A 26215-nucleotide genomic window follows, 5' to 3' on the forward strand; every position below is an offset into this window, starting at 1 on the left:
GTTGAGTTCTAAGGGTGGTGAAGAACAGGCCCACAACATACAACATTTCCTGTGTGACCTGTGAATCTCAAATACTCTGTGGAGAAATACATTCTTGATTTTAGTATTTCAACTGTCATATCTGTTAGCTGCATTTCAAATCTAGAATATTTAAATAAAATGTTAGCCCTCCTCTTCTTGGAAAAGTAAAATAAATAAGAATTCTAGGCAGGAATAACTTTGTCCTCTCTCTACAAAATGCCTTCTAGACTTAAAATTTGCTATTGACCTACTGGGAACATGTTAATTTTTTTGCAAATATCTCTGATCTTTTTAGGAGACTATTCAATGTCAAGTTTGTTTTGTTCTTATGGCTGCCAAAAGTCTTCCTCCCCAAGCACTACTTTTAATCAGTTCTCTGGCTCCAATTTTGTCAAAGTTATAAACTTATCAGACATAAAACTCAAGATGTGTCATGTAGAAAATCAAGGAAATCTCCAAGAGAAGTCTCCTATCGAGAGAGGCTCCTCTTCCTGTATATCCATGAGTAGAATTCCAACCAACAAGGACATCTTGGCAGGAGGAGACATTTCCTCATTTCAAGGAAGATATAAATTGTCCTCTTTTTACCATGACCTTGCTGATTTTAATTGAAAACGCCTAGTGGCAGCTGGCAGCATAGGGCTTGTGTGGTCCCATCTCCAGGGATTCTCACTCATTGCTTTTCCTAGTTCTGCAGTGATGCTTATTCTTTATCTACTTACTCTCCAGAAGAGCAAAACACACACTTTCTGTAGGGAACTACTGCTGATTAGAAAACGGAGAAACAAGGTTTCTGTATTTACTTCTGAGTTTTTCTTAGCAGTCCTACATGCTGTAGGCACTTTCTAGCTCTATAGAATGAATGGAAAGCCTCCATCATAGTCATTGGCCTCAGCTCTCAAAGTTTTCTCTTTTTCTCTCCAATAAATGAAAGCAGCAACTACTGCAATTCCCATCAGTCAGCCTGATCAAACGGGTGACCACAAGTCTTCTTGTAGACTGGCCACCAAGCTAATGAGTTCCCAGAGGCATTAAGTATAAATATGCAAATATGTAAACAGTCACTGAGGCAGATGGAGCAGGTGGTTTCAATACTGAAAGCACAACTCGCTTAGAATTGAAATCCATGTTTCTGATTGCAGAACACATCCACACGGAATGAGCTCTATCCAATAGGGCATGTCTGTTTCAGGGCCCTATGGAGATTTTTACATTGAGTTGTATTTTATTGACCATCTTATGCTTGAACTAGGGGCAGGTTGAAAAAAATCAGGACTGGGTAGGGAGAAATATTCTTTTTCTTCTCTCTAATATTTAAGGTACAACAGCTGAAGAACAATTAGTAATCCTTCCTTCAATCCTCCTAAACCTTACCTTTGTTTGGAGAGATGGTCAATATTGATAATTCAACTGAAACAGATACCTTAAGGGAGACTTTCATCCATTATGGACAAATAGAACAGGTGTGTGTGTGTGTGTGTGTGTGTGTGTGTGTGTGTGTGTGTGTGTGTAGTTTCATTTCCACCCACCCCCTGTGAGGCATCGTGTACCATTCCCCAAGCAATTGAGAAAATATCACAACTTCTGTGAGGGTAGAGTTTATACCTGAAAGCACTATAATCACAGTTGTGTCTAGCAAGCTAATGGGACTTCATTGAAGAGAGTAAGCAAGTCAGAACCACTGAGGAGCCCAGGTCATGCTATGCCCAGATGACTCACACCACTGGGAAGAGTTCTCTCTGACCACTCAAGTGCATATACAATTACTATCAGCAGGAACTTGATATGAACCAATTTATGTGCCCTCTCAGGAAGTTCAACTGCACTGCGGTTTGTTGTGTTATGATATATCTTAGGAAAAAAACCCAAATCTCAAACCTCACCACTTCTCTGGAACTTTCCATTTCTTCTGGGCTTTACAATAAGTGCTGCTGGAGTCCCACACAACTAGACACATGCATTTACATTAGAATATGTGGAGAAGACACAGTTGTGTAGTCCATGCTTCCATAATGCATAGGCCTAGTTCACTTACATACAGCGACACCATAATCAAGGTTGCTCCCAGTTAGCCAGACTCAAATGACCATCAATGTGGTCCTCAACAATATTGGCAAGATCTGATTTAGCCTGAGTCCACATGGATAATCTTCAGAGTAAAATTTCAATGTATTTTTTATATTATAAAAAGGCGAACTACATGGGAGAGGATAGAGAGAGCAGATCTAGGAAGGATTACACTGGATATGCGGTCCTGGGAGCAAGCCATACTCTCTGGTACACTTTAAGACAAGTCATGCCTACATCACAACATGCCTTCACCACAAAGTAAAAGGACCCAAGGCCAAAAGCCAACAGCAGAGGTGCAACCACTGTGGACCTTGGAAGATGCATAGTGTTGCAATAACTTCTCGCAGTTGGATCATATCAATAATACCAAACTGACAGGAAGCCACCTCTCTATATTCACATCTACTCAAAAAAAAAAATCACAGAAGAGCTGACATTGGAAAGAGTCCCAGACAACACAAACACAAGTATAAACACAAACACAAGACAGTGACTACACCCATAGAGAGAAACATGAACAGGCTGGCATCATAGTAGTCTCTTTTCAACAGTACTGTCTTAGAGAGTGAGTTATGGAAAAATTATGCTGGAAAATGGAACAACAACAACAAAACAATCACCCCCAAACCCAAATAATTAAAAAATGCCATTGAGGATAACTTAGTCATGCTCCATGCAACACAAAACAGCAGCAAAACAAGATGAAGTGATGTGGGGAACGCTGAGATATTTCCTAGAAAGAAATGTGCCCAAACACACAAGGAGAAAAGGAAGCCATGGGTTTGTCCCAACAACAGTGCCTATTGTAGAACACAAATGTGACAGCTAGGCAGTCCGGTATCAGCATTTTAAGTCTCTACAAGAGCACTGCTCAAGAAATTAGATAGTTGAAATGAAATCAACCCAAACAAGTATGAGGAGAGGGAGAGGCGCAAGGGCTTGGTCTCTGTTTTGTGGATAAAGGACAGAAACTCTGATCTACAAAGTGGAAACTCGACAGAGGGGCGAGGAGGTCACTGGGAATGTGGATGTGGGATGAAGACAAAATGGTGCCCGCATCTGATGGACACCAGGACAACATCAGGACGATACAGAAACAGACACAGAGGGCTGGAGAGAAATGTTCTCCGTTTCAACTTTAATATGATTTGTTCCCATCATTTGTGCTTTGATTGAAGACAGGATTATGCCTTTCCATTGACTTTTTATTTATTTATTTTTTTATTTTCCTGCAAAGAAGTTAGTGCATCAACCGAAAGAATCAACAAATCAAACAAGGAGAGCAGCAGGCTACTTTTATATATTCTAGTTGGAGATGGGTGATATATATATACGTATATGTATAGATATACTATATATATATATATATACTAGACAAGGGAATGAGATTATATATCCACATATATAATCTCTCTCTTCTTGAGTTCTTGGCAAATGGTTAGTCCTGTGGTTAGGAGTGAAGACAGAGGGTGGAGGTTGGAAGGAAAGTTAACGAAGAATGCATACCGCTTTCGGCTTCTGCAAAAACGACAAGAAAAGAATTGCAAATCAAACAATTTGATAATAAATTGACTGACACCAGGAGGAAGGGAGGAATAAAACCTTTGTTTCAAATCATTTGAAGGATGCGTGTGAAAACAAGGTTTATCAGCCAAGCATGAGAACAGTGTCATGGGTGGAGCCAACAACAGAGAACGTCCTGAAACACAGGTCAGAGGTAGGAAGGTGGGAAGGAGAAGCGGCTTCTCTAGATTTCCATACCTGGTCCATTACAACATGTGAGAGCATGAGGAGCAGGCCTCTCACAAGTGTATATATATATATATGTATATATAAAAAGATGTTTGGTCGGGTACATCCTGTCTTCTTGGGGTATGATCCACATTCCCTCCAGCACACCTTTTTCCACAAGCACTCATGTGCCTCCACACTGAGACCAAGCCACATTGAGGATTAATGCTGGCAACTGCACACAGAAAGCCAATACAAAGCCCAACAAGTTCTTTTTTTTTTTTTTTCCTTTTCTGGGGGCACTGGGAGGACAAAGAAAATCCACAACCTATATCTCTCGACATTGGCTTTGTTGAAAACAGCTCTGGTTTATGAATCAGTGAGAGGGCCTATCAAAGAGAAGGCTGTGTCTTCATGGGACCTGGAATCTGTTTCCTTAGAACAGTGCCTGGACCCTAGTGGCACCCCCTCTTTCCCTGTGACCAAGGGTGACTAGAGGGAGCTGAGTGGTTGATGCTGATGGCTTGGTGAAGTCCTCTCCTGCTGTGAGATCATTCCAGAAGAGTCAGAAAACACTCTTTAGCATCAGCACCACTTACATTGAGAGAGGGACAAAAGTGAATAAGAAGAACACTCCTATCCACAAAGGTGTACTGACTTGGCATCACAAAGATTACTATTCACATACCCACCCCACCCACCCCAAAAAACAAGGACTCACAGTCCTCCTCCACACCTGTGGATGCAAGTAAGGCTAGTGTAAAATGGAGCAGATAGTAGCCCTAGAAAATCCCACTGTAACTGTTGAAAGACAAATGGCCACAGCTCTCTTGGGCTCAAATAATACTTTTAATAGTCTTTCCTTTGCCAATATGGAGAAGAAAAATGTATCCTTCCATACACAGTTTTTAAATTGCTACCACCGTGTTCTACAAATGACCACCAAATCTACCATTTTCTCTTCCATTGTCTGGTTGATTTGGATTTTCAAAGTACCTCAGCATTCTATCAGATTGACTGTGGACAATCTGACCTGACACATTAAAGGGAGGGACAACAGAGGACCCACTTGCTTGTGATCCAGTGTTCATTTTGTTTTTGCCACAGACACATACTTGGAAATAGGCATATTTGTGTGTGTATGCATGTGTGCGCATGCACACAGTCATTTATCAAGATCGTGAAAACTCCTTGAATGATGCTACTAGACCTTTGCAAGTGTTGCCTTACATTCTGTTCAGTTATGAAAATGTGAGTTGGGGCAGGCTGCCCTCTGCCCTTGTGAACATTTTAGGAGCAAAGGCCTCACTGGAGCAGGGACAGCATCTGGGTATATCATTTCAGAGAACAAAAGCCAGACTGTCTTTTAATCAGCTATCTTTCTTCCAAAACTATGACTAAGAATTTCAGGTCCAAGATCATCTATGTCATCTAAGGCACCTAGGACCTAGGAACCCCCACCCACTACCACCACCAGATTCCGGTTCACACAATGCTGCCATCAACCAGCAGTAAGGTCATGTATCGACTGGGGTGTTATCTATTTCAACCAGACCCCAGCCTTCCTTGGTCTCCTCTGCACATCATTAAGTGAAAAATAAATAAATAATGAGAGCTCCTGCCTTGGAGCTCTCCTTTCCTGGCTAATTTACATGAAGCTGATCTTCTGCCACCTGGATGTCGGTGGCAGAGGGGGAAACACATATGGGTACACAATAGGCTGCTTGCAAATTGGCCATTGAGAGAACTGGCACCTCCCATCACGGCTCTACCACAGGCCGCGGTAAAGGAGGCCTGAGGCCACCTGCTTTCTGCTTACAGCAGTAAAAGGGACTTCAAGAGAGGGTCTGTTCCTGCTTTCTTGTGTAGAAGGGATAGCATAGTGGGCGGAGCTCCTGGGAACGGCTCTCTCCTGTCGGTCAGGGAAACCTCTGGGTGCCCAGTGGGGCCTGGGATGACAGGCTGGTCTGGAATAGAAGCTGCAGTGTCTTAAAATGTATTGCGGGATCTGGGAGGTGCTGCATTGGGTTCCAAGCAAACAAACCATAAAAACGAGAAAGAGGAAGTGGACAGACCCTTCCCAGGATGCACACTTCCAACACGAATGTCAACTTACCGGCTCTCCCGGTTGGCAGACTTGTACTCAATGGCTATCATCAGGAGCTTAAGCTTCACAAAGCACAGCCTGCAATGAGACAGAGAGGCCTCCCAGTCAATACTTGTGTATAGCAGAGTCTCATAACAAACATCTTACGGACTTCCGGTTCCCTAACGTGGTCATTATCCAGAGGACCCTCAGTCTACCCCCAGGTGCCAAAAGCAGGGCTAGTAAAGTGACACCTCCCCCATCTTCCCCATTAAAGCTGATTTCCCACAAGTGATAAGGTACTGGATGTTCAAAGTGCAAATTGGGCTCTGGTCTGGATGTCTAGACACAGACCCCAAGCAGAGATTTGTGCCTGGGGATTTAGAGTAGCCAGATTCATTAGCTACTCAGCCGGGTAGTAAAATGTTAACTGCAGGGGGAGGGAGAGACCTGGAGCAATGTGACCTGTTATTTGGTTTCCATTTTGGTCTTTTGTACAAATGGCTCATATTGTTGTTCAGAGCAGCCCCCCGTGTGCATGGAATGATGGCAATAACACTTAGCCTCCATCTAAGTGCCCAGCACATGACTACAGCTTGGTCACTCCTGGCTCCATCCAAGCTGTCTCACGTCCTCTGCCCAGGGCTCTGGGCTGCAGACCAGACTGCTCTCTGTTGGCTTGTTCCTGCCTCCCCACCTTCACTCTTGTACCCCCTCTGTACCCCAATATCTTCTCTTCTCTTCCAAACCATCTTCCGAGGCCATGTCCAATCTAACCCCCAGCTCTAAGCAATATTCTAGCTATTGCTCTCCTCACAGATTTTATTTTCAAAACCTTCCCGGCGCCTTGACTGTATACATGCTATTTAGCTCCTAGCTAAGTTTACCCTGGCTGTGGCTGCTTCTCATAGTTTTGGCTACAGAAAAGTCTTCAAGGTGTTTGGAATTCCCCCTACAGTGCACAGTGAATGGGAGGAACACAGAGGACCTCCATAAAGAGATGAATTCTACTCATTGTGTCTCAGCTCCAATAAATACACAGATAGATAAATAGATAGATAGATAAAAGTGGTGTCCTAACAAGCTCATGTAAACATAGATCCAAGGTAGTGCTAGTGATGTGGAGTAGAAAATTCAAAGGCAAATGTTAAATGAAGAACAGGCAGTAGGGTGTAAGGTTGCCGAATCCAAAATGAATTCTGAAAGCTGTTTTAAGAGGTTGAGAGTCACAAAGAATAAGATATAAACCTGAAAATAATATAGTACAATTTAGATTAAGATGGGCATTGACTATTTAAAGAGATAAGAGCTCACAGGAAGGAAAAAAAAAACGCCTTTATATTATGCATCACAAGTTTCCACAATAAGCATTATCATATATTTTAGGTGATATTCAATAATGAAACATTACTCAAGTGATAATGAAAAATGAACTCTGGTTTGTTAGTTTCAGCGGTGTCAAGAGGATGAGGTACAAGGTCAGAGGGCAAGGCCTTCCTTGGTGGCTCTCCTTATTGCTCACCACCTTCCTCCATGGGAGATACTATCCCTCTGTTGATACCCCTGTTTGACGGGTGGTAAAGCTAAGACCCAGGACACCCACACAACCCATCCAGTGGTTAAGCATTAGGCCTCTAGCTGACCAAGAGGGAGACACATCTTCCCCTCCGGTGTGTTTTGAATTGCGAAGGAACAATTCTAAGCCAATACACAAGTGAATCAATAATAAATTTCTAGATCTTGACAACTCTTATGTAGAAATAAAACAACTTGGGAGGATAAAGAGTGACTGGAAAACGGGTGTGTCAATTTGTCATGGTACAAGAGGACCACCCTGAAGATGCAGAGATCACTTGGAGAGCAGGAAATGGGACTGAAAGTGTGTAAAGAAAGGGATTTCTAGGGGGTAGAAATGGAAAGGATAAAAGTCCTGAGTCAAGAAAAAGGTCTAAATGTTTGAGAACCAGACACAGAGCTGGCAAAGCTGGCACTAAAAGCAAGTCAAGCCAAGCCATGAGTGAGCTGGACAGCAAGGGGGGGGGGGTGAAAGGCCATGAGGACTCTGCTTGCCCCAACAAAGCACATGCTGCTTATTCTAAGTGAATAAGAGATGTGGAGTTGAGTTGACTTTGTGTGTGGATACATGTTTGTGAGAGGTTGCATGTGCACACTGTGGAAGCCAAAGGTCTACCTTGAGTATTACTCCTCAAACATTGACTTTTGAGACAGATCCCTTACTGGAAGATGGAGATCACCAATTCTGCCAGGCTGTCTGGCTGGTGAGCTTCAAGGATCTTCATGTCTTACTCCTCAGCACTAGGATTACAAATGCATATGACCACACCTGCCTTTTTTCATGAATGCTGGGCACTGAACTCAAGTCCTCATTGTCTTTGTACAATGTGCACTTTACCAACTAAACCATCTCCTCAGCTCCTGTAGTTCGTTCTCAATGAGGAAATGACTTAATAAGATAGGCTAGGCAAAGAGATGTGTGGCTTGCAAGAAAGGTGCTGGTGCGTGGTGAGGGGCTCACATTCTCTTTAGAGAATAAGATCAATTGCCTTTTGTTGCATGGGAGGTCCTGCTCCTCAGTATTACCTTCTGCAGACAGTCAGATTTCAGAGAAACACTTCCATACAGGAGTATCTGGGCTCTCCCTATGATTCGAAGGCTTTCTGTTTCCTGCCAGCAGTCTAATGACCTGGACTTTGAGGTGATTGTGTAGATCAAGTCTGAAACACCAACCCAAGTACTGCCAACTCTAGTGGGGAAACTGTTCTTAGTTTATGTTCCACAGCATGCAATTAACTCCTTGTGCTGCTGATCTTTCTGGAGTTTTTAATATCATATAACTTATGTGTTGTTTGTTGAAGCAAATTACTGGGTTAAGCACATACTATTGAATGTAAATAGTAGCCAATAAATCTGATCTCAGCAGGGATCATGCAGAATTAATTTGCTGATGACCTGTGGACAACTGTCATTTATGATTCTCTAGTTTGTGGGATCAAAGATCTTAATTGCTTGTGTGGATTTAAGCCTACTGGTGGGAAGGAAAGGGTGGTTCCTAGTAAGTGTGCATTTAATTGCCTCATGACATTTTGACTAGGATCAAATGTAGTAAGAGTTCTTAAGTGTTCGTTCTTAATTGCTACAGTGCCATTTACCAGCTAGATATAAGAAGCAAGGATCTTCCTCATGCAGGAAGGTCAGTCTGATCCAGTCAATCTTGTGCACTGAGTTACAAATGGTTATGGGGTGCTATATGGGTGCTGGGAATTGAACCCAGGTCTTCTAGAAGACCAGCCATCTCTCCAGCCCCTCATACTCGTCTTATACAGAAGATAAACTGAAGTCCAAGGAGGGCAAATTCACAAGCTCAAGGTCAAATGGCTTTTGCATAAAAAAATAGGCAGAGAAGCCATCTCCACGTAACGTGTGCTGCTACTCCTCTCGGGATGAAGAAAACCCAGTGAATTCCAATGTGCAGCTGACCCATGCTGCTTGATCAACACCGTATTCCTTCAAAAACTGAACGTAGACACCAATATGTAATTTCATATTTTAAAAAATCTGTTTCTTCAGCTTTCCTTGCCAAATCAAATATGGTCACACTGGAGCCATCGAAGGGTACACCTTCTCCAATGTCCCACAGTGCCCACCTCTTCCTATGGCTCAGCTTCCCCTCCTTTCATTTTATTGTTATCTGTCTGCCTCTTTATACACATCTACATTTTATATATTGCTCAAACAGGTATCCTTTCATATTTGCAAACCATACTGACAGATAAATCATCAATTAACTGGGAAACAGAAGCATGGTTCTCTTTGGGTATTCCAATCATACTTTTTTGTTAGATCCTGCTACAGAGAACACTAGCATCCTTTGGTTTAAGGATATAACAGAGGTGTGGAGTCTGATGAGAGGTCCAGGGGTGGTGGAGGAGATAAAGCCCACATAAGCAAAAAGGGGGAGCTAATATGGTAATCATATGCTTACCCCACCTCATGTGTTGAACTTCTCTAGTATATAGGGAACAAGCTTTGCCTCCCTGGAATCCTGGGAGTGTAAAGACCCGGCTTTTGATGAAGGCTGTGTAAGTAAAGTGGATGAGGAGACAGAAGATGCACAGGAGTGGCTAGAACAGTGGAGAAGAAACAGAATAGAGAACTAACAGAGAGAGCTCCTGGAGTGACAGCAGAATCCTGAAATAAGATGCTTCTCTTCTTGCTTGTTAGATGCCAACAGCCTGGGAAAGAGGCAAATGGAAATAATAATAGATGATAATCATGATAAGCTCTGGGAATTTAACGTTTGCCTTCCAACCATTAGGCCAAGATACAAATCTAATTTGAAGATACAGAGAGCCATTTATTATTGGCCTCTTCCAGAGCCTGTGTTACAGGAAGACACAAGCCTAAGAACATGTCTACAGATGATCTGGAATTGGTGACCTTCGGTTGAATACTAACTCGAATCATTTTCTTTTGGTAAAGCAGAATGGGCATTACATACAAATGGCTTTCTCATTAACAACAACAAAAGTAAGTGGAGGTGTAGTCTCCATGTAATGTGTGGTGCTGCTCCTTGAGGAACAGAGAAACCCATTGAAGCCCAACATGAAGTTGACCCATACTGTTTGACCAACATAGTATTCCTTCAAAAAAAAGTGGCTCTTCAGTGTTCCTTGGCAAATCAAATATGATCTCACTGGAGCCATCCTTCATATAGCTAAAAGGGACCCCTCGAAGGGTGCACCTTCTCCAATGTCCCACACAGTGCCCACCTCTTCCCAGCTCAGCCTTATCTAAACACGATCTACATTCCCCTGACTTCACTCAGCCTGTGGCGTTTCCATGTATATAAAACTGCTGTAGAATCACGAAGCACAATCAGGGTTAGGGAAAGGACAAGAAAAAAAAAAAAGCCAGAAAGCCTTCACAGTGTAATAAATAAGATAAACCCAGCCACAAGTTATTGAGAGTTTAATTCTTGATTTCTAAAATGAAATTTCCCAATATGCCCAGTGTAGGAAGTTATCACTGGTTGCAAAAATTACAGGGGAATAGAAATGACCTTTTTTTTTTTCCTCCAAGAGAGGAAAAAAATGCCACTTGTCACAAAAAGGTCTTAAACCAGCAATCTGCAATAAAACTGTTGTAATAACAAGTTAGATTGCTTTCCTTATAATTATTAAGTAGAGGTCTACCAAATTTGACAATGCCATTACACAAAGCCCCCTTTCTTTTATTGCCAACATCATCTGTTAACTACGGCATTTTCAACCCAGATGTTCCTGAACAAAGGCTCTTAAGAGTTAGAGTCCAGCTGTCTCTAACTACCCAGAGAGAAATAAATTGTCCCTGCCATTAAATCAGTCCCCTTGACTGGAAGGCTTACTTGCCCGTGTGAATTAAGCATGGAAACTTGTCATAGACTTTGCGCCTTCCAGTGTGCTTACAAAGTGGATGCAACGATGGAGCTTCGAGCCAAGGACTCGGCCATCAGGAAGGTGGCAGACAACAGAAAACCAGCTTCTAAACCTGTGGAAACCTATCAAGCCTTCTAAAGCCAGTTCCTCCCCAAAGCACCAGCTCCCCTCTGGCTACCCAGAGGCCCAGGGACTTCAGGATAACTGCCATAATCACAGTAGAAGTGGTTCAAACACTGTGGCCTGGGAAACAAGGGCTTTAGGATGAAGGGGCTAGAGGGGGAAATAACCATATTCAACTTTAACTGGAAAGGATGGCTTCTGGAGATGAGAACGTCTACTTCAAATACATACTTTTAAACAGCAAGACTTGTAAGACTGAGCACCAAGAAAATCGAAGGTATTTGGGCTGTGAGTGGAGATGGTGCTAGTCCTCACTTCTTCATGGATTTGATGAGGGTCAATGGGGAGGGTTTCAGACTACATCTACTCTCAAACACATGCACATCCATGCACGCCTAACACACACACAGTGTCTTTCCTCCATCGCAGAACTAAGACATTTAAACTTCAAGGTGGGCAGTTAGTATTTCCCTAAAGTGCCAACAGATGCCCTTTGGGGAAAGTCTCATTGTCACGCTTTCCCTGAAACACACACCCTAGGGTGTGTACTTTCTCTGCACACTCAGCTACCAGCTGAGATCCTAGCAGCCACCCCAGTTCTAAGCGGATTCTTTGCCTGATGTCTCTGTCCAGAATTCCGAATCTGCATCAGCCTCTCCAATCTTGTTTGGGGGTTTCAGTGGGGTTTATTCTGATAGGACAGGAAGAACTGCCTGCTACCTTGTCAGTTCCCGTAGCAGAAGCAGTTACCAATGTTACACTCACATCTGTGTTCATATACGTCCAGCTCTATTTACAAAACTCCCAACATAAGAGACTAGATAGCATCACCTCTGAGAGGAACTTTTTGTTTTGTTTTTCTGAGACAGGGTTTCTCTGTGTGGCCCTGGCTGTCCTGGAACTTGTTCTGTAGAACAGGCTGGTCTCAAACTCAGAGATCCACCTGCTTTTCATGAGTGCTGGAATTAAAGGCATGTGCCGCCACCATGCAATGGAAAATATGTTTGTTTTTTTTTAAGATGCAACTCAAGTTTTTGCATAAGTTCTGTTGGCACATGCCTTTCTGAAGTCAGGCTACCATGTAACAAGTGAGCTCATCTGACCTCTTTCTGCTTCACATTGAGATTGGAAAGTCCTTTGTAAACAATCAGTAGAATCAGAGAACCCAAGTTGGCACTGGGCAAGAGGCCCTTCTTTGTCTGAACAGTACCAATCTTAACTTTCTTTGTGTGGTTTCTTTTGAAAGGTCTGTCCTTGCAAGAGGACACAGGAAAAGTCCAGTTTTCTGAATTCCAGGCATACGGAGGCAGGTGGATAAGTGAGAAAATGGAAAGCCTCCCTCCCCAGAGTCGGCTCCATTGCCTGAGGTCTGCACAGTAGCAGCCACACTTTGCAGCTGGGCTTGGGGGCTGAACTGCCCTTCCGCACCTCCCACTGCATTTCCCCAAGTTACCCAAGCATTAAGTGCTCGGTATCAAAGCTGAATCTTAACTGCTCCATCAGCTGCAGAGAGACAGAGAGACATGTCGTATTTTAAATACACCTCTGGTCCTAATCCCCTCTGAGCTGTAAAACCTCATACAATTAAGCTTTTATATTTTGCAAGTGATGAATGACTGACTAATAGGCTCGCTGTGAGACTCGGGACCTGGAACTCTGTGTTCTTGCCAACCTGAGTGCTGAACCTACTTTCTTCTAGGTTGTTCTGCCCACCTTCTTCTCCCACCCCACCTACCTGGGCATCCTCCCCTTTGCTGGCTCTCACAATGAAACTCCCACCCCTATTGCCCCTCAGAGCATCACATGGCAAACCGTAGCTGGTGTGCCTCTTTCCCCCATCTACAGGGTTCTTATTAGGAAACCCCAAAGGAGCACGGGTGTTGAGAAAACTCCCTATGGTACTGTGTGATCCAGCTTCTCTATGCCCTCGGACTTGACCTTTACTCTCTTCTGAGCCAAAGTTTCTAACAGGATCAGCTCATCTAAAAAGGCGTCTCTTCCAGGAATCCTTCGTTGGTCCACAGGAAGACTCTCCAAAAGCGTAACACCTACATTCCAGCTGCATGCACTCAGCAAGCACATAAGGGCAGTGTGGCTTCCTGAGTATGAGCATGAGCTCCCTCAGCCCAATTTCAAACTCGGAAGACAGCACTAAAGGGAAAACAAATTCTTTACTTGATATTAAAAGGAATTTTTTAGTAGCTTTCTATGTTCAATAGTTAATCAAATCTAAGGCAAAGAGCTTGACACAACGGTGAAAATATTCTAATTCATTTACATTTCTGTCCCACTGACTTGTGACTAATAACTGGAGACTTTATTAAACAATAAAAAAAGAAACGAACTGTCACAGTGTCTGTCCCTCTCTCCCTCTTTTTCTGCTTTCATTTGATGGGAATGGGGGTAGAGGGGATTGCAGACTCCAGAGGTAGGAGAGATCAGTAACAGGTACTGAGAGATGAGGAACCTCATAATGTGCACCTGGCATAAGGCCGGACATCTGATGCTGTCATAGGAAAAGTACACAGACACTAAGAATCTTCACCCAGTAAGCAGCTGGCCTGGGGGCCCGGCCTCAGTCCTTTGGGACTTCACTCTACAGTATCATGTTGTATGCACTGCTCAAGAATAAGATCCTTTAAGGGAAAAGGTGGCTTCGGAACCCTAACCTTCCTGTAGGCTTGACACTGGCCATCCGAATCTTTACAGGCACTTGCCAGGGAAGAGGGGGAACAAGAAGGGAAGGAAGCAGGCGGGTGCTGGTGTTCGGATCCCAAGCTGCTGCTGAGAACAAAGTCAATGCAAGAGCTCTGACCTTTTTTTAAAATTACGTATATGTGAGTATACATGCATAGGGTGTGGGTACCTACCAAGGAAGGAGAGGGCATGAGACTCCCTGGAGCTGGATTTACAGGTGGTTGTGAGTGGTACTGAGAACTGAACTCTGGTCTTCTGCAAGAGCAGCAAACATTCTCAGCCTAGCTGCTGAGCCACCTCTCTAGCTCCCAAAGGCCCAGATCTTAACATAATCTTGCAAGACATGACCCACCTGCAATTCTATCATTTGCCTGAATGATGGAGCTCAAAGCGGGAGACAGAGGCTACTAGTCTAGAGTGCGGGTTGGTGTGCTGGGAGGATGGGGCAGTTTCATGTCTTCAGATTTCAGATACGGATCACCTCACTCACTCATTTTTTTTTTCTAAAAAACCATTAATGTGTATTTTTAAGTCTTATTCCAGATTTTAACATCTGGAGATAAAGCATGGACATCATTTTATAAGTTCCCCATAAAAGCATTAATGAGCCTGCCTTCAAGTATCATTACCCATGCTGCTCTCAATTACAGGAGACTAGAACCTTGGAACCCTGGTTCTGTCATTGGTTTTCTAAGTTGTTTTGGAAAGGTACACCCAGGTCCTCTGAGTCTCAAAGTTTCAAGCTAAGGGGTCTCTTGTGCACAGAATGAGATGTTTGTATTATTCTGATGCTCCTTGCCTTGTCAATACAAACATCACCCTGCTGTTTTGTGTAGCTGGGAGAAAATGCAGGGGAAGGCTACATATGATTGTTGTTTTTGTCTAAATTAGCTTCCGGCTTGGGAACAACGCCCCAGCTCTGGTCACATGTAGGGTGGACTCAAGCAGCTGCTGCAATGGCTAGAATCTCAATCTTAGCTTGACATTTTGATGATGGGAGCTTTGGAGGCCTCCGCCTCTCCTGCACTGCACCAGCCCTTTCTGTTTTTTTCTAAGAAGACCTTCAACTTCGCCCGTGTATCTGCTACCTTCTCTTTTCGTAGGACTACTCTGCCTCACTTCGGAGAAAACTCTGGGTTCTCACCGTTCCCACCTGCTGGGTGGCATGCTGCCAGCCCAGGGGAAGAACAAATTTATTTCTTCCCATACTTTGCAACATCATGGGTTGCACAGTGTTTTAGTGCGGTGCATAATTATAGAAATGACTCTGAAAAACTGTATATTTATCTGTGCTTTATTATACCCAGAATATTCCCCGATTCTTTTCCGTCTCCACAAACTGGCTTAAAATATATTTGGGCGTCCTTTATGTCATCTTGAAATTGAATAGCCAATTCTTACAGTAATGAAAATACTTACGCGGCAGCCTGGTGATATACAACACCACACTCTAATTACAGCTGCGCTTTAATTAACCTGAATTGAAGAGTGTTATCATTAAACTGCTGGTAACTTTGAGTTATGGCTTTTCTTTAATTTAAAGTAGAAAACACAGATAATTAAGCCTCAAGATAATCAAATGCTTGAAGAGAGCTTCAATGTTTTGGGTTGTTCCTAAATCTCATTAAATGTCCTTTCTTTATTGATTAGTTCCACCTCTGCCGAATTGCTGCATTAAAGGAATAATAGCACCAGGCTGAAAACATTCTCACTCACATCAGAAGTTGCTTTTTTTTTTTTTCCATTCAAAAGCTTTACTGAACAAATACTAAATTCACTGACAACGAGGTACGTCTAAGAGATCTTTTCCCTCGTTAGAACATGCTCTAAAGACGAAAATCCAACAAGGGAAATAATTCATATTTTACTAGTCCTGTGCCTGACAAGAAGCCTGGCTTTTCTACCCTCCTCTTCCTCTGCCCCTCAGTTCCTTTAAAGATCAAGGGTGAGAACTGCTCCCCCTAGAGGCTGTAGCTGAGATACACAGCTGCTAAACGCCAGACTCCTGAGTTGGCGTAGAAGGCTATTGGAGTTTCATATGCCTGGAAGAGGACAGAGTTGACCTGGACTGTTGGTGACACTCCACGCTGGTTTAGGAAAATGCATATACAACCCCTTCATTAAGCAAGTGGGGGCCAGTTAGTGTTGGGCAGAAACATGGATCCTATGTGGCCAACTCCGATTTTAAAGAGAGTCCAGCGATCCAAGTTTTGCTTTGTTTGTTTCAGAAATTCCAGCAACTAGCCTTCAGCAAATTAAACAATACCAAGGACATGGGTCCAGTGCACCCTGTGAGTATTCCAGTTATAGCCTCTTGGGGGAACAGTCCTCATTCGTAGTCTTTAAAAGAAGTGACGTTTTTCCCAGGGGAAGAGGAAGAGAAGGCTGCAGATGCTGGAAGTCCCAGAGCACTTCCTCGGAAGTGCACCTCACAGGCACACCACAAGTTAGATCAGGAACAGCCAAGGAAAAGAGCTTCCAAACATCCCATCTAGTATCCCTAGCATCACAGGGCCTCAGTCTGCTGCCAACTCTGCCTTGATGCTCAGACCACCCCTGTATTGACCACAGAAGGCTTCAAGGGCCTTCTTAAAGGGCCCTTTGTGTGTTCACTTGGAAGTTCTGACTTCTCTAGACTGCTCCTCAGAAGCAGGCTGTGATACAGAGGAGGATACCCTCCCAGCATCTCGGAATGGTTAACTTCATCCCACAGCAGAAAGAAAAATCGCTCTCAGGGAAAGGTGCTCACGGGAGCTACAATAAGGGCTTCCATTTCCAGAAAAGAACTCCTTCCGAATCAATTACCTATTCACTTTTCCAGTCCATTTAGCATTTAAACTATCACTTAGAGACAGGGTGAGAAATTTCTGTAAACAACCAAACCATTTTGGTGTGCTTGGGGGTTTGGGTCTGGGGACTGGCAGAGAACACCTGCTGTGCTCCCTGGCAGAAGTCTCTATGCCTCCCTTCTGCATACAAAAGAGGCGTCCCAAAGACCCTGGGTTTCCTTTACTATGCAGGATTCTCAGTGTTGATTTAGTACTGTTAGATTTCCAGCTCTAGAATCCCGGATGGTGGGCTTGGCTGGCAAGTGGCTCTTTCTCCCTCCGCCTAGACCCACCTGTTTCTTCCCAGTTTTTATCAGTGAGACCATTTATTGACCTTTGTTAAGGTGTCAAGTCCTAATGGGTGAGGCTTAGAGGTCCACCACTTTCAGAGTTTGTGCTTTTGAGGAGAACATGACCCTTGTTTGATTTTATTTCAATCTAGAGAGTCCAAGTGGGAGATCTGGGGGTACTGTCATGCCTCAAGGTGGACCCCTGGAACTCCAGAGACCAGAATACCTGATCTTCTACGGGGTACAGGGCATGGCCTGCTGCAAGTACCCTGGGAACCAGTTCAGCTTCTTGCTATTTGAGGCTGGCAGCTGTGTGCAGGACCTTTTCAAGGCCTCCTTCTGTGCACTTGGCAGCATAGTTCCTCAGTAAATAGCAAAAGCACTTTGAATGTCTATATATCATGGACTTAATTAGGAGGGAGATTAAAATTCCTTTGTCCTGGAACTGGCAAGATTTGACTTTTTTTTTTTTCTCTATTAAAAGCAGATAGGGGCTGAAGGTGAAGCCCTGGGTTCAATCCCTAGTACCATAAATAAATAAAATAAATAAATAAATAAGTGATAAATAAATAAATAAACAAACAAATAATAAATAAATAAATAAATAAATGAAACAAAGTAAAACAAGGGCCACATGAGTTCACACCACCTTTCAAAGGCTTCCATCTCATAGTGGCGTTACATAAGACGTACAGGCAAACTGCCCAAAGTTTAACTTTGTACAAATCAGGGGTCCACTCTTAAGATTTTTGGACCTAGAGGGTAAACTGGAGTCAGTGTAACACCTGCAGGCAGGACCTTGTCAGGACATGCTTTCCTGTCTGCAGACATGGAGGACTGAGGCCAAAGGAGCCCCTCAGTGAGAATCAAGTGTCCCAACCAGTACAGGCAGAGGGAGGAGGCTGTCTGTACAGACCCAGTAAACATCCTGAGAGGCAAAGAGCATCCAGGGAACAGTCACTTACTCACAAACAGTAGGGAAGGACAGACCCACGAAGGCACTGGAGAGATATTCTGTGTACATTTCATTGGAGACTCCTTCCAAGTAGTATTTCTGCCACGTGTCTTCCTCAATCTAAGAGAAAAGTGTACAGGAAGAGGGTTTAAAGTATAGCCACACACTGACAGAGGGGAACTGCAGTGAGAGCCTTAGTTAGACAAATAAATGCACTAGTGAATCAATGACCTTCCCAGTGGATAACCTTCTCAGAAGCTGGGGACATACCCACAGAATGCCCCTTAAGCTTCCAATGACTTCCAAAGGTATTGAGTTCAATAGATTTCCTTCAAAGCACTGCCTTGCTCCTAAAAAAATGTTTAACTGTGTGTGTGTGTGTGTGTGTGTGTGTGTGTGTGTGTGTGTGTGTATTAGAGAGAGAGACTATGTGTGACTGTGTGTGCATGTCTTTCTGTGTCTGTATGAGAGTATGAACGTATGTGGGTGTGTATGCCAAAAGAGGGTGTTTACTATTACAGAGCTTGAATTAACAAGCATTTGCAGAATATGAGTTATGTGAGTCCTGGATCCAAACTTGGGTCTTCATGACTATGTAGCAAACACTCTGGCTAAGATACATCTCTAGTCCCTTGCTTTGCTTTGAACCTTCATTATTTCTAAGGCTGTGAGGACATGGGACCCATCCACAATAATGGTGGACAAGTTATCAACTGACACACATTTCTGAAGAGCAATTTTACAGGTGTTTTAAAAATTCATGAAACCATATATTCTTTTATGTAAGTCTCCCATTTCAAGCATCCACAGTAAAGTATTTAAACAGGTAAGACGAAGTCATGGAGTTGTAGGTTTGTGCCACTCTTGAAACATGTTTCTACACCATAATCATATACACATACCTTTTTTATTCATGAAAAATTATAAATAGCTCAGCTCACATGAAATTTAAAAAATCAATGGGGAATCTTGATGAAAATTTTCTGTTCTTTCGTGTGTGTGTGTGTGTGTGTGTGTGTGTGTGTGTGTGTATGCATGAGTGAATACTCTGTGGACCTGAGTGCCAATGGACGCCAGAAGAAGGCATCAGATCTGCAGTGAAAAGCAGTAGTGAGCCACCCAATGTGGGTACTGGGAACTGAACTCAATTCTCTTAATCACTGAGGCACCCATCCGCTCCATCCTGTGATTTTATTTTTGAAAGTTCTCTATGGTTTTATATTTATAGGGCCATATGAAAATTTCTAGAAATGTTTATAGCATAATCATAGCAATTATCTCTGAGTGGTAGAATACTAGTTTTTAAAATAGATTAATGTATTGTCTGAAGACTTTTATACAAGCACACACACACTACACTCCATATATTTCTACTTTGGAAAAAAAAAGACTTTTTTGCCCTACTTAGAATATCACAATAAGCAAATTATAGTTTCAAAGGGGTCATGCCCAAAACTTCAATAAAATGTACATTTTTGGTTTTTCTAAATAAGGTCTAGCTGGGTTTCCCAACCACCATCTCCAAGCAAGATGATTTCACTGGAGTCTTTGAAAACTAGCAAATTAGTCAAGAAGGCAGTCTGGACCCAAGCTCAGGGGTCTCCTTGGCTGACTCTGAGCTGCAGCCTCCTAGGCTTCACTTCCTGTGATGGTTCAAGTTATAGGAAGACAACAGGAAGCTGTTCCATCCACAGCATAGCTCTTTACAATGTGTTGTTCTGTTCTTGGGCTATGAGGAGTCTTAGCTATGGCTGATCAGTCAGTTAGCTGAGAGAAATTTGAGAAATTCGACTCTGAGATTGGAAGGACACATGGGAGCCCAGGAAATGGCAGAGGCTTCAACTATGTGGTTGTGCCCCGGCAGCCAAAATCCAGATGGAAGTTTGAGGAGTAAATGGAACGCTCCCTCCTTCCACGCTGCTCATCTGCTTCATGTTCAGCCCGAGCAATCAGGCCGTAAGTGAACCTCCTTGGAAGGAGCTGCTCCTGCCTGCTCCTGTATGTCTGGTATTAGTTAACCAGTGTCATGGGCTATCAGCTGATTATCTACAAACTGGTCTTCCCCAGAGTGGGGGACCTTCAAAAAGGAGTCACTTAACCATTTCTGTTGCTAAATGGCATAACTTTTTTAAAAAGTCAACCATAATGTGTTCAGCTAAGCATGAACTTCTTAATTTCTCCAAATTTAAGTTCTCAATAATTTTCTTCAAATAAGATAGGATATTTAGTAACTCTAAATGAAGTTTAGTGTGCATTAGTCAACATTTCATAATACAGAATATTTTAGTAACAAAATTACCATAATTTTTTGATGGTAAGAGGATACCATAGGAACTACAGTTAATTATAAAACTTTAACTACTTATTTAATACTCTTTATCAATCCTTTGAAAACGTCATACAATGTAGTTTTGTCTTAATCAACTCCCTCCTACAAGTCTTATGAGATCCCCTCCACTTCTGCCCACCCAACTTCGTGTCCTTTTCTTTTTTTAATCTTTTAACTCATCAAGTCCAAATGTGTTGCCCATACACTCTTGGATGTGTGTTCATCTACTGGTGTATGGCTGACCTACCAGGAGCCACACCCCTGATGAAAACTGATGCTCCCTCTCCCAACAGCTATCAACTGTCACTAGCTCCTCAGCTAGGGATGGGACTTCATGCCCACTTCCTATCTTCATGCTGGCATTTTTTCTGGCTTGTGCTTGTACAGTTCTCTATGGGCCAGGCACTTTTTTCTAATTTAAATATTACAGGTGAGGGTCAAAAATACTGACAATATAAACCTTACCTTAATGATACTGTTATTCTTCAATTAATATGGTTTTAATAGTGATCACTTAATTATGGTCATTATTTTCATGCCTCTGAGTGTAAGTAATTAACACTTTAGAACAAATTTTATGGTAGGTTAATCAATAAATTTGGTAAATAAATAGAAAAAGAGTCTTTATCGAATACAAAAATTGTTTATGCTTTTGTTAAACTAAGTGAAACTATAATTATATTTTATATATTTATATATAATTATATATTTATATATATGTCATATATTAATTAATTCACTCAGTAAATGTTTACTGAATATGTTCTATATTGAAGGACTGATATTCCAGAGGCAGATTAAATCAGATTTTAAACTCACATTTTTCCTCGTGTTGGAAAAAGTACTATGTTATCTGGCTAGGGTGTAAGTGACCATTCTACTGGATACATCTGAATTCCTTTGATTTCCCACATCTCTTTCCCCAAAACTTTGCTTCTGTGGCTAACCTGAAGTGGCTGTGGGCTGGAAGTCAAACAAGTGGGAAAAAGGTTCAAACCATTCTCCAAGACAAAATCCCTCATCCACATGTAATTCTCAGATGGTATCTACAAGGCTGGACCGAGTAGCATCAAGTCAACTGTACAAATGGTAAGGAGTTTAAAATTCACTATCTCGACTCTTTTAGTCCTTTACATCTTTACATCTATGTGCACACGCACAGCTTACAATGTTTTCAAGATTTCTAATTAAGGCATTACACACACACAAAAATGCTAATTTAATTATACTAATTTCTTTTCAAAAGACATGTAGTTAGTAGGGATGTAAACTGGTACAGCCGCTATGGGAAACAGTGGATCAGTTCTTGAAATAAAAATATACTTGCTATATGGCCAGCAATCCCACTCCTGAATACATAACTAGAGAAAATAGGAAGGGATCAGAAGAACATTACTTATGATAGCTTAGAGTTTGAAGGCACTCAAGTGTCCATGGAAGGATGTGCAGACCCTCAGGGGCATATTGTTCAGCCTTCTCAAGAAAGAAATGAAATTCTGGCACATGGTGCAGTATGGATAAATCCTGACAACATTATGCTAAGTAAAAAAGACCACAATCACAAAAGACAAGTATTTGGAGGGAGAGGGTGTTCAGTTACTTGAGGTCCATTCCTGAAATCCTTAGGAGCAGACATTGCAAAGGTAACTGTAGAGGTTGGAGGCAGTCATTGTTATCATGGTACAAAGTGTCAATTTTGGAAGATAAAAAAAAAATCTGAAGATGGATGATGGTGGTTACCCAGTCATGCAAATGTACTTCATACCAATGAGCTATACACTTAAAAAATGGCCCCAGTGGTTAGTTTTTATGTCATGTATATTATATCATGATTGAAAAAAATGTAAAGCCCTTGTAACTATAATTGATGCTACTATTCTTCAATGCCTCAACACAAGGATGCTAACCATGCTAAAGAAAGAACGTGAGGTAGTGAGTCAGGGCTGGGAAACAGCCCTGTTGTCACCAGGATCTCACGCTGGTCCTTGACTCCTCAGGCCTTGAAAGAATTCAGAGGAGACACACAGGCACCGAGCAGAGGACAGGTAGAGTTTACCACAGAGTACTCTCAAGAGCTGAGGGCAGACAGAAGGCAGAGGAATACAGTCTTGTCTTTTACCAGAATGCCTCCTCTGGCTTGACAGTAATATTGTAGGCTTGATGGCAGTTTAGAACATCATGTCACCAAGGACCAAAAAATAAAGCTCAGATCCCATGTGTTACCATTTGAGATATCCCAGGCTCTCATGAGTTTGCTATGAAACCAAGGCTGGCCTTGAATTTGAACTTCTGCCCTTCTTGCCTCTACCTCCCAAGTGCTGGGATTACAAGAGTGTATCATCACACCCAGTGCATTGGGTGCTGGAGATGGAACACTGCCGTGCATGGGCGCTATGAACTGTTACATCCCAAACCCAGAATCTGTTCTTTGGACCAGTAATCAGAATCCCGCCCTTAGAGTTTCCGGCTTCCTAAGCTGTTGATTAAAATAGAGAAGTTGAGCTGGATTCTGTAACATACAATTCTGCTGATACCTGACTATCTACCAAACACTAAAACATTGTACCATATCCCAATTCAGGGAAATCCAACTTCACTCTCCCTAGCCTGTATCAGGACTTAAACCATGACATTCGATCATGGTTTAGCTTCCTAAGTGTCAAGAATGTGAACGAGCAAGGACAAAAAAAACCACATCCCTCCTATCTTTGTCAATGGAACCACCACAGGAGAGGAGATGCAATATAAAGTAGGTTGAATTTTAAAACCGTGTGTTTAACACCAACAGAGAGAGAGAGTGTGTGTGTGTGTGCATAAAACAATTTGGAGAGAGCAGAGGGAGCTGCTGTCATATGAGACACACCTACATAAAGTCAGTAACAAAGCCAATTAGTGGCACAAACAGGATTTTGAGTTCATGCCCTGAACTACCCCACACAAATGCCTCCTGCTAAGTGATAAGACAGGTGTCCAGAGATGTTGTATATGGACAAAGAACGATTGTGATATACAAGTACCCAATGTAGGGACAGCAGTCTAACCCTTCATCACGGACTCGGGAGCTTAAGTGTGAACTCATTACTGTGAGCAGCTAGCAAGAACTACTGATGTTGAGCTTAGCTTAGCTGGAAGGGGAGTTCTGAGCAAAAAAAAAAAAAAAAAAAAAAATCATTGTTTCTATTATATGAAGTAGAACTGTCCAGCCTACAAGTTCTTTCCTTTAATAGTACATGCTAGTCCCCCACATTTGTATCGTCAATGTATTTTTAACCGTAATGTGAAGACACGTTTCCCAGCAGAAAAGTGAAGGAATGGGACCAAAATGACTTAAGGAAAAGCGCCAAAATTAATTTTCCAGCCATTCAGCAATCAGTCAAAGGGAAAGCATTTCCTGAGGCAGCAATTTATCCTCTGGCTGTCACATCAAACGCCAGCTGTCTCAGAAGAGCTCGTAGCAAGATGAGCAGGTGATGTGCTATAGGTCCTTATTAATCAAACACACACAGAACCCTCAGTGAGAAAAGAGAATGAGCCACTGGACTAGCCTGTCTACACCTCTTATGGTTTTATTTATCTACCTTTCATGATCTAATTTTTCAACCAGTCTACTTGAACCTCCTAAACAAATGGTTTTTACACCAACCCATGGGCGGACAGCCTCACCATCAATGTACCTTCCAACCAGAACCATCCGCCTTGGCTCTCTGCAAACTCACTCCTTCCTGATCCCAGGTTCGGAATGCCTTACTAATGATCGGTTGGGAATGACACCTCTAATTTTTTTGTGCTTCACTTGATTAGAAAGAAACTGTGTTTCTCTAATGCTAACAACCTGGTGAATGTGAGCAATTCAACTCTCCTGGCTGGGGTCTATAACAGCCATGGTGATTTCTGTTCCCAGTGAATAACTATGTCGATTAGAGCCAAACAATTTTGAAGAAAAAAAAAAAAAATCCATCCCTACTCCAGGAGCCGTACAAATGACCCTGGAGGTTATCAAACACCCATCCTTCTTTAATTGAAACTAAGTACACTGCCTTAATTCAAATAGATGCTATTTTATATACCTCAAAAATAGAGAACTAATAGAAAATTATAGAAACTGATGATCATTATGTTAATAGCCGCAATAAAATGGGGTAAGCCATAACATCTACATACTAATATTACCCCATCTGGGGCAGTAGGTTAGTGTACCTAGTCTCTACTTACTGTTTTCCAAAGTCGATCTGAATTCTCACTGAGTATTCCCAGTAAGATGCCATTTTAAACCATGGAAATACAGAACCAAAACTAGTTAGCCACATATGAATGCTCGCACTTACCAATTATACGGTATGTTGTTCACTTCCTTTTACAGTGTGGTATTCTACAACAGTGCAGTGACATGAACTGACCAACACTATCTTAGATCCCCTAAAAACATATTTACTCTGACAAAAGAAGAAATAGCACCCACAGGACATGTCAACTATTTTACTGCAACAATAAACATGGAATCAGAATTTATGGGCTCTTGGCTGACTTGTGTGTGGAGTTGTTACGAAAATGAGTGCAGCCATTTATACTCATTCCTCAACAGAGTGCTGTCCCTGGGGAATGCTTGATGGAGTTCTGCATGCTCTCAATTCCAGCTGAAAGGAACAATGCTGAGGTGTTAACAGGACCCCATCATGGGGTTTCTGATTCTCCTCTCCTCTACCTCTCTCTGTGTTCATCGCCCATGAACATATCCCAGTGTTGATCAAAAGAACATGTGGATATTTTGTCTCCACCTCTTCTTAGCTTCAGCACAATTACAGATCTTTAAAGCAACTCACAGAATTAAAAAGCCAAATGGGAGAAGTCTGCTGAGAACCGCAGGGTGCCGACTCACAGAATGGCTCCCTGAGCAGCTTTGTAGGGTGGATGTACTGACGATAAAGAGAAAGCCAGAGGAAAAAAAGGCAGAGGCACAGAATGATTTGGCTTTCCAGAATATTCTTCCTCTCTGGCCAAATGGCCTATCGGTGCCATACTTCTTGGATCGTGATGGGGTCAGCAGCCTTTCTGGGAATGATGCTGCATTTCAGGGTCTTCATCACAATTTGGCATTCCATTTTTATGGCCTGTTTCAGGGCCTGATCTCAGATTTTTTTCCAAAGGCTTCAGAGTGATGTAAATTAAAGCATATTATTTGAGATTTGATGGAATGCCAGGTAAGTGCTTGCTCTGACCTTGAATGAGTAAATAAGCAACTCTAAAGATTAATTTGAGGTGGATTGGGGCCAGATTTTTTATTCCCAGATTAAATGGGCTGCTGACGATGAAGTAAGTTTTTTGTTGTTGCTGTTGTTAGACATTATATACATACACACACACACACACACACACACACACACACACACATATATATATATATATACACACACACACATATATATAATCAAACCATGTGAGGCATTCAGAAAAAAATTAACAGATCACATCACATGCAAAAGCATTTCAATACATGTTATTTCCCCCCTATTTTGATACCTCAGCACAGATTACTTCTGGAGGGGCATGAAGTACCAAAGAGTTTGAAGGTAAAAGATAGTTTAAAGTAAATAATGACAGGGGACTTTTTCAAAAGAATAGCTATGTAGGAATTATTTAAGACACTATTATC

The 26215-nt window shown here is 42.3% G+C and overlaps 1 protein-coding gene across 4 annotated transcripts in view; it reads right to left on the reverse strand.

The window, feature by feature from the left end:
• The window catches only part of Kcnma1 (potassium calcium-activated channel subfamily M alpha 1), a 715240-nt gene that overhangs the window by 145261 nt on the left and 543764 nt on the right, over window positions 1-26215 (reverse strand). For all 4 annotated transcript variants that reach the window (XM_059273863.1, XM_059273862.1, XM_059273861.1 and 1 more), the window contains exons 15-16: window positions 18247-18356; window positions 5939-6007 (exon numbers count right to left, since the gene is read on the reverse strand). In XM_059273863.1, the coding sequence (XP_059129846.1) occupies window positions 5939-6007; window positions 18247-18356 (179 nt within the window). The remainder of the gene's footprint in view (window positions 1-5938; window positions 6008-18246; window positions 18357-26215) is intronic.

Source organism: Peromyscus eremicus, chromosome 9 (genome assembly GCF_949786415.1).
Source record: "Peromyscus eremicus chromosome 9, PerEre_H2_v1, whole genome shotgun sequence".
NCBI classification, from domain to species: domain Eukaryota; kingdom Metazoa; phylum Chordata; class Mammalia; order Rodentia; family Cricetidae; genus Peromyscus; species Peromyscus eremicus.